Here is a 16,048-nt window from a genome sequence, read left to right on the forward strand (position 1 = left end):
GGAGATACTTGCATGAAGGCAAGTCTTCTGTTCACAACGGTCCTTCTAGGAGCACCTGCTGGTGTGCAGAGGTGGCAGGTAGAGCTGTCCGTGGTGACACTGGGCTGGGGAGACCCACGGTGACATCCACCAGGACTGCAAGGGCCAAGGTCTTGAAGAAGAGGGAGCTTCCGAAGGGGCCGTGTCCTTGCAGCCTCCCCAGAGACAGGTGTGGGCCCTGTGAGGTCCTCATGTGCAGGGAGAGAGGCTGAGAAGTGGGCACCCTGTGCAGAGACAACTGGACTGCAGTGCCTGTCAGCAGGAGGACCCCAGGTTTCCAGGGGAGACCCCTGAAGGCAACACGGGATAGACCAGTCACCACAAAGCCTGAAACAGCTGCATGACCTTGACCTTGAGCACATCACAGTGGCCTGCCCTATTCCCTATTTCTTCCCTAAGGAATAGACCCGGAGCTTCTGTTACTTTACCTACATACAGTTTGACTCTTAGTAAGAAATTATCCAAACTAGAAATAGGATCAAGGACTGTGAAAGTCAAAGAATGGACAACAGAAACTGACACACAGTTGGTCCAAATGTCCAAATTCCAGTTTTCAGACACTGACACTAACTGAATAATACACTGAAGAAATTTGATAAGGTGGAGAACGTCACCTGAGAACTTTAATCCAGAAACACCTTCTAAAACTGAAAAATAAGATGACAAAGTAAGAATTTAAAAGATGCACCTAATACCAGTCAAGTGGGGAGACTGCTGGATGGGAAGCCGGGCAGGAGAAACCTCTGACTGAAGTGCACAGAAAGGACGTGGCACGGGACAGTGGGAGGTGGCAGGTTCTGGGCGTCCTGGAGGGAAAAACATCACAGGCAGTACCTGGAGGAGACAGTGGGTGCGCGAGGCTTTCCCAAACTGACAGCGGACAAATCCATGAGTATCAGAACGTCAGGGTAAATTAAAAATGACACACACACACACACACACACACACGACACACAAAAACCTACACTAGGCACATCACAATAAAGTACTGAAAACCAAAGACAGGAAATCTGAAAAACAGAGTAAAAGAGACACTTCAGAGGAACAACTCAACTGGCAGCGTACTTTTTTTTTTTTTTTTTTTTTTTTTACAGAAACAATGAAAGTTAGCCCTGGCCAGTGTGGCTCAGAGGTAGAGTGTTGGCCCACACACCAAAGGGTCATGGGTTCGATTTCTGACCAAGAACACATATGTGGGTTGTAGGTTCTTTTCCTGGCCCCAGTTAGGGGGTGTGCAGGAGGCAACCAATTGATGTGTCTCACATCATCAATGTTTCTCTCCCTGAATCGCCCTTCACTCTCTCTTAAAAAAAAAAAAAAAGGAAAAAATATCCTAGGGTGAGGATTAACCAAAAGAAGTAGAAAATAATGAAACTTAGAACAATGGAATGGCATCTGTAATGCCAACCCAGACTCACATGCCCAGCACAGATACTTCAAAAATGAAGGTGAAATGAAGTGTCAGACAAAACAAAACAAAGGATATGTCACCAGCAGACCTTCCCTGCAGTATCTCCTGAAGGGTATGTTGCCGGCAGAAGAGGAACGAACCATTCCAGATGGACATGTGACGTTGCCAGAGGAATGAGGGACATTTCTAGGAAGGGTAAGAAATGGGGAGTCAGAATGAGTATTGGCTGTTTAAAACAGTGGTATCATTTAGGGTTTAGAGTAAAGGCAGACAAGATACACAGACAACAGCATGACAGGTGTGCCGGACAGGACGGGACGCAAAAGCCGACTGGGCCCTGTGCTGTAACGTTTGGGAGCTCTGTTGAATATTAAAGGCTCATAGCTTCCAGGGAAGACTTGGAGGGTGAATGGCAGTTAGTTTTGGTCAATTGGAGCTCTTAGCAGAGTAGCAGCTACCCACCCACCATACCCAGCCAGGCAGCTGTGTATGTGTTCCTGGAGTCGCTTGCACACGGCATGTGAGGAGCCAGGGGTGGGCAAAAGTGACCGTGCCCTCCAAATGCCAGGGATCTGTGCAAACTACTGCTTCTGATTATGGAGGTGCAGACAAGGAGATGGGCAGCCATGTCCTGCCCCTCCCCCTCCAGTGAAGTGCTTTCCAGGGGATTTAGGATGTTACACTATTACCCACACTTCAACCCCCCCACCTCTTATCTCTTTTCTCCTTTCAGGAGCCAGGTATTCAAAACTAACCGCATATATGGGGGAAAAGAGAAAATGATGAGTATGCCCAAGGAAAGACACAGAAAAGACACAAGAAGATATTAAGTTTATGCTTCAGTCGGATTCTCCACACAGAGATGGCCTATAATAACAATATAAAAATACTAACAAAAAGCAAACTCTGGGAAAGGGGGAGAATCTGATTTTCAGAGTTATCACATTATTAAATTCAAATGTCCATTTTCAACAAATATTCCCAATGCATACAAAGAAACAGGAAAATATGGCCCATTCACAGAAAAAATAAATCAACAGGAACTGTTCTCGAAAAAAGACCTGATGGCAGATCTGTTAGACAAAGACTTTAAAACAACTATCTTAAAGATGCTTAAAGAACAAAAGGAAGATATATTTTAAAAAAAAACTTTAAAAATGATGTATAAATGAAATGAAAATGTCAATAAAAACCTAAAAAGAAACAAAAAGAAATTTGGACCTGAAAAGAATAACTGAAATGGAAAATCCACTAGAGGGATTAAAAGGCAGAATCAAGTAGAAAGAAGAAATAATCAGAAACTTGAAGATAGGACAATTGAAATTACTGCATCTAAGAAACAGAAAGAAAAAAGATGAAAGGAAAGTAAATAGAGCGTAAGGGACCTGTTGGCACAAGAAGAAGCAAACCAACATATGCATTGTGGGAGTGCCAGAGAAGAAGGGAGAAAGCAAGGGGCAGAGAGAATATATGAGCAGATAATCAAAACTTCCCAAACTTGATGAAATACATTAATAAAAATATCCTAGCCCTAGCCGGTTTGGCTCAGTGGATAGAGCATCAGCCTGGGGACTGAAGGGAGGCAGGTTCGATTCCTGTCAGGGGGTGTGCAGGAGGCAGTCAATGATTCTCTCTCATCACTGATGTTTCTCTCTCTCTCCCTCTCCCTTCCTCTCTGCAATAAATATATATATATATTTTAAAAAGTGCTCAATCCCTAGCCCTGGTCAGGGGAAAAAATATCCTCGGGTGAGGATTAACAACAACAAAAAAACAACAACACATCCAGGTTCGATTCCTGTCAAGGGCAGTACCTTGACTGCAGGCTCAATCCCTAGCCCTGGTCATGGCAAGACATCCATCCTGCAGGAGCATGAGGTTCCCACAGCAAATAGCAGAGGCAGGTCTCCTCGTGTTCCCAGCAGGAGGAAGGGGAAAGGGCCTTTAAAAGGCACCAGAGCCCTAGCCGGTGTGGCTCAGTGGATAGAGCGTCGGCCTGCGGACTGAAAAGTCCCAGGTTTGATTCCGGTCAAGGGCATGTACCTTGGTTGTGGGCACATCCCCAGTAGGAGTTGTGCAGGAGGCAGCTGATCGATGTTTCTCTCTCGATGTGTCTACCTCTCTATCCCTCTCCCTTCCTCTCTGTAAAAAAAAAATCCATAAAATATATATATATATTTTTTTAAAAAAGGCACCAGAGCACTGTGATCTTCACAAGGCCTGCCTGGGGAGAAGCCACACCAGGGCACAACTGACCAGGGAGGGAAACAGCAGCTCCAGCTCCCTCCAGCCAGGGAGAGAAGAAAACGGAGAAACTGCTGAGAAGGTCCCAGCACGGAGGCACAGACTCCCTCAAGGCCGAGCATAATCCCAGGGCCCCACAACACGCCCGTCCCCACCTCGTCACACCTCACAAGACCTGTCTACAGCCGCTCCTTCCATCTGGTGCATCTGGTCTGGCTTTCAAGAAACAAGCAAGGCACAGCACAGGGCAACACACAGAGTGAAGAGACAGGAGCGACGCGGCACCACCAGAGGCTGGTGAGGAGGCAGCAGCAGGAACGCTCCCGCCCTGCTGGTGGGAACGCAGGTGGTGTGGCCGCTCTGGGACACTGTCTGCCCATTTCTTACAAAACTAACCACATTCTCTCACCTTACAGTCGGCAATCGTGCTCCTCGGGATCCATCCAAAGGAACTGGACACTTCCGTGCACACAAAAACCTGCACACAGCCACGTGGAAAAGAGAAAATTGGCCCCACTCCTTACACTGTACAAAAACAAAACCCAAAACAAGGCAGAGGTCTACACGTGAAGAAGAAACTGCAGAAGCACCGAGAGAAAATGAGGCTGAACTCCTGGAGGGGTACCTCCCAGCTATGCTGCGGGGAGGGACTCACAAACACGAAAACCTCAAGATGAGAACACCTGCAATCAAAAGACAAATGGGGAATCACGTCAACATACACTGTAATAATGGCGGACACCTACTAACTGGAGAATTTTTACAACTGCAAGAACAAAACTCTGCCGTCGGGCTATGGTAGTAAGCCAATTATCGAGGGTGTGAGGTGCTAAGCTCTTGCCTGCCTGGCTCAGTCATGGAGGGAAGGCTCCCGAGGTTGGAGGGAGGGGAATGAGTGGGCTAAGGGGGTGCAGAGGAGGGGGCTGTCCAGGCTGTGGGTGGGAGGGCGGGATGAGAGCCATGGAGGGCTCTGGGCAAAAGGGGCGCATGATCTCACTTTACAAAACTAGGCCAGTAATCGTTGAGTCAACGACCGCACCTTATCGCCTTCGATGGAAAGGCTCAAGTGCACCCAGCACGTGGCTGCCAGGCCCTCGGGGCTCCGGTGCCAGAAGCAGGAACTGGGCGCCGTTCCCAGGTGAGCGGCCTCCGGGCGCTGCGTCACCCGGCGGAGGAAACGCGGGGCAGGTCTCCCGCGGGTGGGCGTCGCGTCCTCGAGGCTCAGGCGCTCCAAGGCCCGCCGGCTGGGTGCGGGCCGGCATCCGGGAACACGCCAAAGGGCCGCGGCGGGCGCACCTGCCGGTCGAGCCTAGAGCGCACCTGCCCCGCCAGGGCTCGGGACCCAGCAGCTGAGGACTCGAACCGAGGGAGTGCGCCCGAGGGGGACCCGCGTCTCAAACTGCACTTGTCACCTCTCCCGACTCTCCCGCGGTGGGCGCCGAAGCCTGGGCACTGCGCTTGCGCGGTCGGTGCGGCCCACCCGGCGGAGCTGCGCGGGGCGGGGCGGCGCGCGAGTTTGGCGCCTGCGCAGTCCGCCCTGGGCGCTCTCGGCAGCCGCAGCCGGAGCCTCTAGTCTGCGAGTCCCGGGGATTCAGCCGACTGGTGCGCACTGCGCCTGCGCGTCCCAGTCCCGCCCCGGCCCCGCCCCTCGCCGCGCGGGGCTCTGGGAGGGGAGCGCCGTCTCGTGGCGTCGAGGGCAGCCTGGCGGTCAGCGGCGGCGGCGGCGGCGGGAGGGCCGCGGGGCTGACAAAGCCGCGGCTAGTGAATGGGAGCGCGTCCGTCCGCGCGTCCGTGGTCCGAAGACCGCGGGACCCGCCGCCCGAGCCCTCCGCCCGCGGTGAGTGCGCGGACGGAGCCGGCTCCGCCTCAGCCGCGAGTTCGCGCCCAGCGCGGCCGTCGGGGCCGAGGGTCGGGGCCGGGCCGAGGCCGGGGTCGTGGCCGGAGTTGGGGGACAGGCCGGGCCGCGCCCCGCGGTTTTGTCAGCGCCGGGCAGAGGCCGGGCTGGGGCCGGCGGACGCGGCCTCTCGGGGCCTGGACCCCGCCCGGGCCGCCGACTGGGCCGCCGTCCTGCGGCCCCTCCCGCCCCCGGCCGGCCCCGGCCCCGGCTGACAGCGGGCGGGCGCGGAGACCACCGCCGGACGACGCCCCCGGGGCGCGGGTCCCGGGCGGCGGGCTGTGTGGACGGAACCGCTGAGGCGGTCAAAGGAGACGCCGGCATCTCTGAGCCCCGGAAGCGGCTCTTCAGTGCGTCCTCGCGCCCGTGAAAAGGGGAGTTGTTTGTTCTGAAGTGACTGTGATCAGGTGAAGTGCATAGTTTTAAAAATCCACGTTAGCCCGGCGCGGGGCTCAGGGGTAGAGCGTCAGCCTGTGAACCAGGAGGTCGGGGTGAGAGTCTGGTCAGGGCACATTCGCAGGTGCGGCTGGATCCCCAGGAGGGGGCGTGCAGGAGGCAGCCGATCTCTCATCACTGATGTTTCTATCTCCCTCTCCCTTCCTCTCGGAAATCAATAAAAAACATTTAAAAAATAAAATAAAGGACATTAAAAAATTTCCACTTTAGACTTTAATGAGGCCAGTTTGCTAAATAAAGTAAGGACATCCTTGTGACTTACTATAGAAACACTAATTTTTGATGTTTTCTCAGTAACTGATAAAAGTAGGGCACTAGGAAGGACTTAGTAGGACTTCCTTTTTAGTGCCATGAATGAACCAGATTTCAATTACGCATTAATTTTGGTTACAAAACAAAATTGTCTTGAGAGAGGAATCTGCTTAGGAGTTTGGCTGCAGACTCGGAGGGTTCCCACTGGGATGTCCACGAGGAATGTGCCAACTGTAATCCTTAGATTCTGTCTGCTTGTCATGATGGACATTTTCTCGGGAAAAGCTCTAGGACGAGTGAGAGACAGTCTATGTAGCTTCAAATAGTTTCAAAGGACACAGTTCATCTCCGTTGGAAGAAAGCTCAGACTTGTAGCCCACTTGACAGGCGCTTATTTGACACTTGTTCCAGTTAAATCCTGATGTTGGCTGTGAACACTGCTCTGTTCTTTAATGCACATGAGCAACTCATGCTGTGCAAAGAATATTAACACCAACCCCCTATGCAGTTGAAAATCCACGTATGGAGTTTGATTCCCCAGAAACTTAGTTGGCCCTTGGTATTCACGGGGGATCAGTTCCAACCGCCCCCGACCCCCCTTCCTCAGGTTCCCTGTATAAAATGGCGGAGATCAACACAACTACAGATTAGAAACAGTACTACGGGTATTTATTGAAAAAATCCGGGAGAGATCAACCAAAGGACTTGTGTGCATGCATATGAGCCTAACCAATGGTTAAGGACAACAGGGAGGTGGGGGCATCCGTGGGGAGGGGTGTGGGATGGGAATGGGGGGATGAGGACAAATATGTGACACCTTAATCAATAAAGAAATTTAAAAAAAAGAAAAAATCCACTTATAAGTGGACCCAGGCAATTCAAACCTGTGTTGTTCAGAGTCACCTTTGTCCTGCTTAAGATGGATAATTAAAGTACCATGTTTTAAAGCCCTTGATGAGTATTCTTTTGTATGTGGTTATACTGCCTCTTTGATATACAATTAGGTTTCTTTGGTTTGAATTTGGAATTTTAAAAAAAATATTTTTATTTATTTCAAAGAGGAAGGTAGAGGGAGAGAGAGAAATATCAATGATGAGAGAGAATCACTGATTGGCTGTTTCCTGCATGCCCCCCACTGGAGACCGAGCCTGCAACCCAGGCATGTACCCTTGACTGGAATCGAACCCAGGACCCTTTAGTTCACAGGCCAACACTCTATCCACTGAGCCAAACCAGCTAGGGCTGGAATTTTTTAAATTTTATTTTTATGTACAAAATAATTACATGGCTCAAAATAAAAATTATACGAGATGTGATCAGAAATCTCAGGCCCATCCCGATCTCCCACACTTACAGACAGCCATTTCTATTTCTGCTTTATCCTGCATAAATAGGCATGCACACACCTATAGCTGCCCTTGCTTTCCCTCCTGTCTTTCATAACAGCTTGCAAGTACCGTTTACACTTGTGTGTCTTGCTGATTTTTTCAACGTGTCTATGAGTGCGTCAGTCTATAGTGATTGTGTTTGAACCTGTGGCTGTGGAGTGCCACGGGGATTAATCTTGGGCAGATGTTGTTTTGTACTTGGTGAGGGCCGTGGTCAGGGTCTGTTTCTAGCACTGGGATTGCTGGGTCCATAGGTAAATGCAAGGTCTTCCGCATGAGTATGCACCCCACAAGGACTCTGCACAGCCTCATGACAGAGGTTGTCAAGCTTTTGGTTCTTTGCCCGTCAGATCCAGTGAGACCTGGTATCTTGGTGTAGTTTTTATTTAGTGTGCTTCAATTTGAATGAAAAATGGAAAAATAGACTTTTCTAAATTGAATACTATATATCCCAGTGATGGCGAACCTATGACACGCGTGTCAGCACTGACACGCGTAGCCATTTCTGATGACACGCGGCCACATGCCGAGGATGAAACATTTGCTGCTCCTGAGGATGAAACATTTGCGACTAGAGTATTGGAGTTAGTTTTTTCCTCAAAGTGACACACTACCCGAGTTATGCTCAGTTTTTTGGTGAAGTTTGACACATCAAGCTCAAAAGGTTGCCCATCACTGATATATCCTATCTAATAAAGAGGGAATACGCTAATTGACTGCCCCACCCTCAAATATGGTGGCACCCACAGCCACAAGATGGCGGCGCCCAGTCCCCTCAGCCCTGCCGGGGCAGCAGGTGCGTGGCAAGGCCAGGCCAGCCACCAGGCCTGCCTCCAGAGTCCCCCAGTTCCCTCAGCTCCAGCCCCCCAGCCACCCAGGGCCAAGCCAAGGCACAGGCAAGCCTCAGATGGGGGCTGCCCAGCCACGCAGGGCTGCTCGAGCTCAGGTAACCAGGGCCAGCTGAGGCTTGCGCTGCCAGCAGTGGCAGGAGCAAGGTGTAATGGGGCATCACCTTCCCCTGATCTCTGAGTCGCCTCCTGCCCCTGAGGGCTTCCGGACTGTGAGAGGGGGCAGGCTGGGTAGAGGAACCCCCCCTCCAGTGCATGGTTTTCATGCACCGGGCCTCTAGTTTGTTATAAAAGCATTTAAGACCATTAACTGAAAGGTGCTCCTTACGTTGGTAAGTCACCAAGTCTGAGCAAGCACTGCCAGGTTGAGAATGGGAAACCCCACCCATGAGAATTCTCACTTTCATGCTCACTTCTGCATCCGTTTTCAAAATAATGAGTCATTTTTCTATCATCCTCCAAAGGTGACCAGTTGACTTTATTTTGGTATTATAAACTCATAGATTTAAACATATTGGATGAGTTTTAAGCAGGGACCTCCTTGTCTGTATGACATTCAGTGTTTAGTCTGTGAATTGGTTGTTTCAGAGATTAGCTGCAGGCTTCTTAGCTCCTAATTGATGTGTCCTTTCTGATAGCAAAGGGGAATGAAATTGATTTCAGGGAGTTCAGCTTTGCTGATTATAGGAGCAGCAGGTGCCTCCAATACATGGATGGCGGATACAGACATCAATTTTAGCCTCAACCAACCTCTGTATACCATGCAGGGTTTTTCTGGGTTGCCCCAATCCTTTAATAATAGGCGATTAGAATTTAAATTTCTATCTTTACTTTTTAACTTATTGTCCAGTTTGGGTGTATTTTCATTGCGTAAGTGAATTGTAAAAAAGTCAAAGAACGAGCTTTTCTATTTTAATTTACCATTATAGAAATTTTTTTTACTATGCAAATCGAGGCTGATAGGTCCCTGGCACTACAAGGTTGAAATGTGTAAATCAGTTAAGTGCTTGACCTGATTTCATCTTTTGTAGGTAATGCAGGACCATCAAGATGGCAGCATTCCTGTTTCCAAAGCAACAAGCAGGTCTGCACAGCATGAATTTGCACCTGCACCAAGAAGTACTTTATACAACTCCTGGAAAGCGTGGTCTGCGCCCTGAGATGATGTGCTCCTGAGTTACATCTTCTGTTTTCCACTAAAATGTACGATTAGCCATATTCATGAACATCCCGAAAGATATAATTATTTTGAAAACACTGAAGATAATGTACGTCTGGGGGCAAACTGAGAACTTGGATCATTTTCTTACCAACCTGAGATAGCAACAGGATGACACAGCCAGAATAGTTATGGTGAGTCATGGAGAATAACCAGGAAACCCATCCCCCCAAAGGGGATGGTGACTTTGTTTCTGATAAAATAAATTTTAAAATAGAAGAGGAAGGTGATGGAATTCCGAATCACAGTTTGGAAAGAGTGGACTTGAAGATTGAACAAGAGGACAGGAAAGCAGCTGGCAGTGGTGATGAACAGGCAGAGATCAGAGAAGCAAGCTACAGCTGTAAGCCCCCGGGGAAGTGTTTCCCTGCCGACCACGACCACGAGGACGACTACGGGGCCCTGTTCTCACAGTACAGCAGCACGCTGTACGATGTTGCCATGGAAGCTATGACGCAGAGCCTCCTGTCCAGCCGCAGCATGAACTCCAGGAAGAAGTCTCCGGCCTGGAAGCATTTCTTCATCTCTCCTCAGGACACAACGAAGGCATTGTGTGTTTACTGCATGAAAGAGTTCAGCCGCGGCAAAAACGAGAAGGACCTGAGCACGAGCTGTCTCATGCGGCACGTGAGGAGGGCGCACCCCACAGCACTCATCCAGGAGGAAGGCAGTGTGTCTACCCTGGCCTCCCTCTCCTGCCCTGCACCGCTGCTCCCTCCTCAGCCCACACCCCTTGGAGACCAGGGCACCGTACTGTCACCCATCAAACTTGTCCAGAAAATAGCCTCCAAGATCCCGTCTTCTGAGCAAGTGGCAGAGGAATCTGGATCTGTCCTATCTTCTGAAGAGGTCTCCTCTGATGTGTCCACCTCTGAGAAGTACAGGCAGGAAGAAGCCCTGGTGGAGCCCCCCCAACCCCTCCCCACTGCCCAGTGTGACGACTCTGCAGAGAGTGGGCCAGAAAAGAGCCTTCCACTTCCAAAGAGCACCTCTGGATCGCGAAGGTGGTCTGCGGTCTGGAAGCACTTCTACCTGTCCCCTCTGGACAGCTCCAAGGCCGTGTGCATTCACTGCATGAGTGAGTTCAGCAGAGGGAAAAACGGGAAGGACCTGGGTACCAGCTGCCTCATCCGGCACATGTGGCGGGCACACCGCGCCATCGTGCTGCAGGAGAAGAGTGGAGGTGCAGCTATTACGCCACCCTTCTCTGCACCCACCACTTTGCTGCCCACCCACCTACCTCAGGAGGGAAATCCAAGCCCTGTGTCCTCATCGCCAGGCAATGAGGTACAAGAGTTCCCCTCGGCGTCCTCCTCCCCTGACCAGCTGACTGAGCACCTGCAAGCACGTCTGAAGCCTGGGGATTCGCCGATGGAAGATGCATCAGTGCTGTCATCCTCTGATGATGTGGGCGAGGCCTCGTTGGTGTCCTCCCCTGAGAAGCAGCAGGGTGATGGGTCGAGCCCTCACATGGTCGAGTCTGGTGCTGTATTCCAACAGAATCAAAAGGTGATGAAGAGACTGAAGTCGGAGGTCTGGCATCACTTTTCCCTCGCCCCCATGGACAGTCTGAAGGCGGTGTGCAGACACTGCGGCTGTGTCATCAGTCGAGGAAAGAAGGGTGACGTGGGCACCAGCTGTCTGATGAGACATCTCTACAGGCGCCACCCAGAAGTTGTTGGGAACCAAAAGGGCTTCCTGGGGGCTAGTTTGGCAAATCCTCCATACAACACCTTGGCATCCACAGAAACGTCCTCCAAATTAACTGACCTTCCCACGGTGGTTACCAAAAGCAGTCCAGTTCTGTTTCCCGTTCACAGCAAAAAGACCTCCAAGCTGTGGAATCACTTTTCTGTCTGCTCTGCAGACCCCACTAAAGTCGTGTGCTTGCACTGTGGCCGGACGATAAGCAGGGGCAAGAAGCCGACTAACCTGGGCACCAGCTGTCTTCTGAGGCATCTGCAAAGGTTCCACGGCAGCGTGCTGAAGACCGACGTGCCCAAGACCATGCTGCCGTCTTCTCCAGGCGTCAGCGTGCCCCTGAGTGCAGGATTGTCAGGAGCTTCCTCCTTTGACGACACTGATGAGAAGTTGTATGATTCTCATCCAGTTGCCAAAAAGATAACAAGTCTCATAGCTGAAATGATTGCACTTGACCTTCAGCCATATTCTTTTGTTGATAATGTTGGCTTTAACCGGCTGCTCGAATACTTGAAACCTCAGTACTCTTTGCCCTCCCCTTCCTACTTTTCCAGGACAGCTATCCCCGGAATGTATGATAATGTGAAACAGATCATCATGTCACACCTTAAGGAGGCAGAGAGTGGTGTGGTCCACTTCACGTCTGGAATATGGATGAGTAACCAGACCCGGGAGTACCTGACACTCACTGCTCACTGGGTCACCTTTGAGTCGTCGGTCCGACCTCACTGTGAGGACCACCACTGCTCAGCACTGTTAGACGTGTCACAGATTGACTGCGACTATAGCGGCAACAGCATTCAGAAGCAGCTGGAATGTTGGTGGGAGGCCTGGGTGACATCCACTGGCCTTCAGGTTGGCATTACAGTGACTGACAATCCCAGCATAGGAAAGACGCTGAATGAAGGGGAGCACTCCAGCGTGCAGTGCTTCAGTCACACGGTGAACCTCATTGTCAACGAGGCCATTAAAAGCCAGAGAATGGTGCAGAATTTACTCAGCATTGCTCGGAAGATATGTGAGCGGGTGCTGCGCTCACATGCAGCAAAAGAGAAACTGGCAGAGCTGCAGAAGGAGTATGAATTGCCGCCCCACCATCTTATTCAGGACGTCCCGTCCAAATGGAACACGTCGTTCCATATGCTCGAGCGGCTCATTGAGCAGAAGAGAGCCATTAACGAGATGTCCATCGAGTGTAACTTCAGAGAACTGATCAGTTGCGACCAGTGGGAGGTCATGAAGTCTGTGTGTCATGCGCTGAAGCCCTTTGACGCTGCGAGTCGGGAGATGAGCAGCCACATGTCTACCCTCAGCCAGGTCATCCCCATGATCCACATTCTGAACAGAAAAGTCGAGATGCTGTTTGAGGAGACCATGGGCATCGACACCATGCTGAAGTCTCTGAAGGAAGCCATGGTGAGCCGACTGTCCGCCACCCTCCACGATCCCAGGTACATCTTTGCCACACTGTTGGACCCTCGTTACAAAGCCTCCCTGTTCTCCGAGGAGGAGGCGGAGCAGTACAAGCAGGATTTAATCAGGGAACTAGAAATGCAGAATTCTACCTCAGAGGACATACCTGTCTCCAATGGGTGTGCTCCAGGCTCCCCATCGAGAGACTGCAGTGGGGACGAGAGCCTGTGGTCACTCATGGCCAAGATAAAAAAGAAAGGCCCGAGAGAGAAGATGAAGGTGCCTGAGGCCATGGTGCTGTCTTACCTGGAGGAGGAGGTGCTTGAACACAGCTGTGACCCGCTCACCTACTGGAACCTGAAGAAGTCTGCCTGGCCGGGACTCTCAGCCCTGGCCGTCAGGTTTCTGGGTTGTCCCCCGAGCATTGTCCCTTCAGAAAGGCTGTTCAGCACACCCACTGAGAACGGTAGCTTTGGCCAGTCCAGGCTCATGATGGAACATTTTGAAAAACTTATCTTTTTGAAAGTGAATCTTCCATTAATATATTTTCAGTATTGAAATCACAATGGAGCCACCAGGCTAAAGATGTTGTTGCTCTTTAGGCACCAGCTGTTTGTCACAGGCTGTTGGTTGGCACCAGTCGGTGCCAAGGAGGACATCAGACCAGGCACTCTCAGGTCCACACTGAGTTTCTCTTGCAGTCTCACCGTAATGTCTATATGTGCCTTACTCCTAGTCCTTCAAGCCAGGTACTGCGGTGTGTTTTTCGAAGCCATTAGAAATAACCTTTCTTGTTAATTATGAAACAGGATGGTTAGATTTTAACCCATAACTATAAAGTTTTTTAAAAACTGGGAGTTGACCTTTTTCTTCTCCTGGGAGCACTCCCATGCCTTTCCCTTCTTCCTCTTCACCCCTCTCAGGTGTGCATCTCCTAAACTCTAAGGGATCCCATGAGACTTTTAAGTAGGAGAGTGGTGGGCAGCAGCCTCGAATCCAGGTTGGCACCCTGAGCCTGTCTCCAAGGCTACCACCTTTCTCTGACTTCCAGTGAGCCACCGAAGCCCCACCAAGTCTCTCTTCCTGTTGCTCCTTCTCTCCAAATCCTTCCATGTTTCCCTGTCCCCAGCTTTAATAAACTATCAAAATAAAAAGCAGGGGTTAGTAACTCATTTTACTAGAAGACAGAGTAGATGTAAACAATTTTTTTTAAAATATATTTTATTGATTTTTTTACAGAGAGGAAAGGAGAGGAAGAGGGATAGTTAGAAACATTGATGAGAAACACTGATTCAGCTGCCTCCTGCACAACTCCCCACTGGGGATGTGCCCGCAACCAAGGTACATGCCCTTGACCGGAATCAAACCTGGGACCCCTCAGTCCGCAGGCCGACGCTCTATCCACTGAGCCAAACCGGTTTCGGCGATGTAAACAATTTTATTCTGTAGCCTTTAATTATGTAAAAACAAATCAGGTACTGTATTTTAGTTAAAAATTGCTTTAGTTGCAACAAAACAGCCTTTGTGGCTGTCAATTAAAATCTGGAAATAGGTGGAGTAGAAGCCATCCTGAGTGGTTTTTACCTGCAACCCTACATGTATGTGAGGAGTGCAGAGAATATTCTGGAAGATACTGTTCGCTACAACAGAGATGTGGCATTTGAAGACAAAACTAAACAAAAGTATCATGGAATGTCAGTTACATCGGTTGGTAAGGAGAACTTCCCCATGTTCTGTGTTTGTGTTGAGGTTGCACATGGTGTTAACTCGGGGACATCCGATTATTTATAACATGGTCCTTGCTGCCTGTTGACCTGCCCGTGGACCACATGACGGGTGTACAGCAGTTCTGGTGATTGAACCTCCAAGCGTCTGACTTAGTGTCTCTACACTTTGAAGCTGTCTTTTGAAATGTGTGTAGTGCCCCCCGTTTGATCAAATCACGTGTAAAATTCTTTGTAGAAGAGGTGGTTTATTAACAGGGAAGAATGTTATGTTATAGTTGTAAGAATAGCCTTAGGTGTTTAGATTTTTCTTATAATACAGAAGATTCAGCTATCACGGGTATTTTAGAATCCCAGGGACATCAGAATGAAGTGTCAGTTGTCAGATTCTTTTAACAATAATGTCTTCAGAATTTTTGCTTCAACATCTAGAAAAGGTTCATTTTCTTATTTCACACCAAATAAATATGCTGGGTGAAATAAGTCACTCATTGCCTGTGCCATTTTAGAAAAGTTGTTTCCTCAAAATACTGTCCCTGTTATTAATCTCACTTTGCATTGACTATGTTTTTGTATATTTATGAATGGGGAACTCAGTTCCCTGAAATTAAACTTTGCCATTTTCTACTGTTGGAGCATGCTGGCTTTTTCTTAGGATGATAAAGGTTAGAATGCCAAGGTTGTAGATTTGATCCCCGTCAGAGCACATGCAGGAAGCAACCAGTGAATGAATAAATAAGTGGAACAAATCAATGTTTCGTTCTCCCTCTCTCTCCCTTCTTCTCTCCATTATCAATAAATTAAAAAAAAAAAATCTTAGGACCAGACAACATTCCCCTCCCCCCACCTCACCACCATGTCACTAAGATCTATTTACATCAGCTCCTTCCACTTGGTGTATCTTGTCTGGCTTTCAAGAAAAAACAAGGTACCACAAGGCACCAAACAGATTGAAGAGATAGGAGCGAACACTGACAGCACCAGATGCTGTGAGGACGTGGAGCAGAGGAATACTTTCACTGCTGGTGGGAATGTGACATGGTGCGTCTACTCTGCGAGACAGTTTCTTAGAAAACTAAACACATTTTCACCTTATAATCTGCAATCATGCTCCTTGGTATTTACCCAAAGGAACTGGACACTGACATGCACACAAAAACCTGCACACAGATATTTAAAGGAGTTTTATTTGTAACTGGAGGCATGGTGCATGAATCTGTGCACCAGTGGGTCCTTCAGCCTGGCCTGTGGGATCGGGCTCAAACTGGTTTTCTGACATCCCCTGAAGGGTCCCAGATTGCGAGAGGGTGCAGACCAGGCCGAGGGACCCCACCGGTGCATAGTCGGGGCCGGGGAGGGACGCAGGAGTTTGGCCAGCCAGGGAGGGAGTGTGGGAGGGCTCCAGGGCATGTCCGGCCTGTCTCACTCAGTCCTGATCTGCTAGACCCCAGTAGCAAGC

General features: G+C 49.8%; 1 protein-coding gene across 1 annotated transcript; it reads left to right on the forward strand.

The window, feature by feature from the left end:
- Window positions 1-5,360: 5,360 nt before the first annotated feature.
- Window positions 5,361-15,224, forward strand: LOC103298696 (zinc finger BED domain-containing protein 4). The gene is made up of 2 exons (XM_054719658.1): window positions 5,361-5,531; window positions 9,564-15,224. The coding sequence occupies exon 2, from the start codon at window positions 9,893-9,895 to the stop codon at window positions 13,421-13,423; it is 3,531 nt and encodes a 1,176-aa protein (XP_054575633.1). The 5' UTR covers window positions 5,361-5,531; window positions 9,564-9,892; the 3' UTR covers window positions 13,424-15,224.
- The last annotated feature ends 824 nt before the right edge of the window (window positions 15,225-16,048 follow it).

The sequence above is a fragment of the Eptesicus fuscus genome, chromosome 7 (assembly GCF_027574615.1).
Source record: "Eptesicus fuscus isolate TK198812 chromosome 7, DD_ASM_mEF_20220401, whole genome shotgun sequence".
Classification (NCBI taxonomy): Eukaryota; Metazoa; Chordata; class Mammalia; order Chiroptera; family Vespertilionidae; genus Eptesicus; species Eptesicus fuscus.

What these genes read in the sequence shown, in the direction of transcription:
- LOC103298696 (XM_054719658.1), top strand. Translation starts at nt 9,893, where the DNA reads ATGGAGAATAACCAGGAAACCCATCCCCCCAAAGGGGATGGTGACTTT.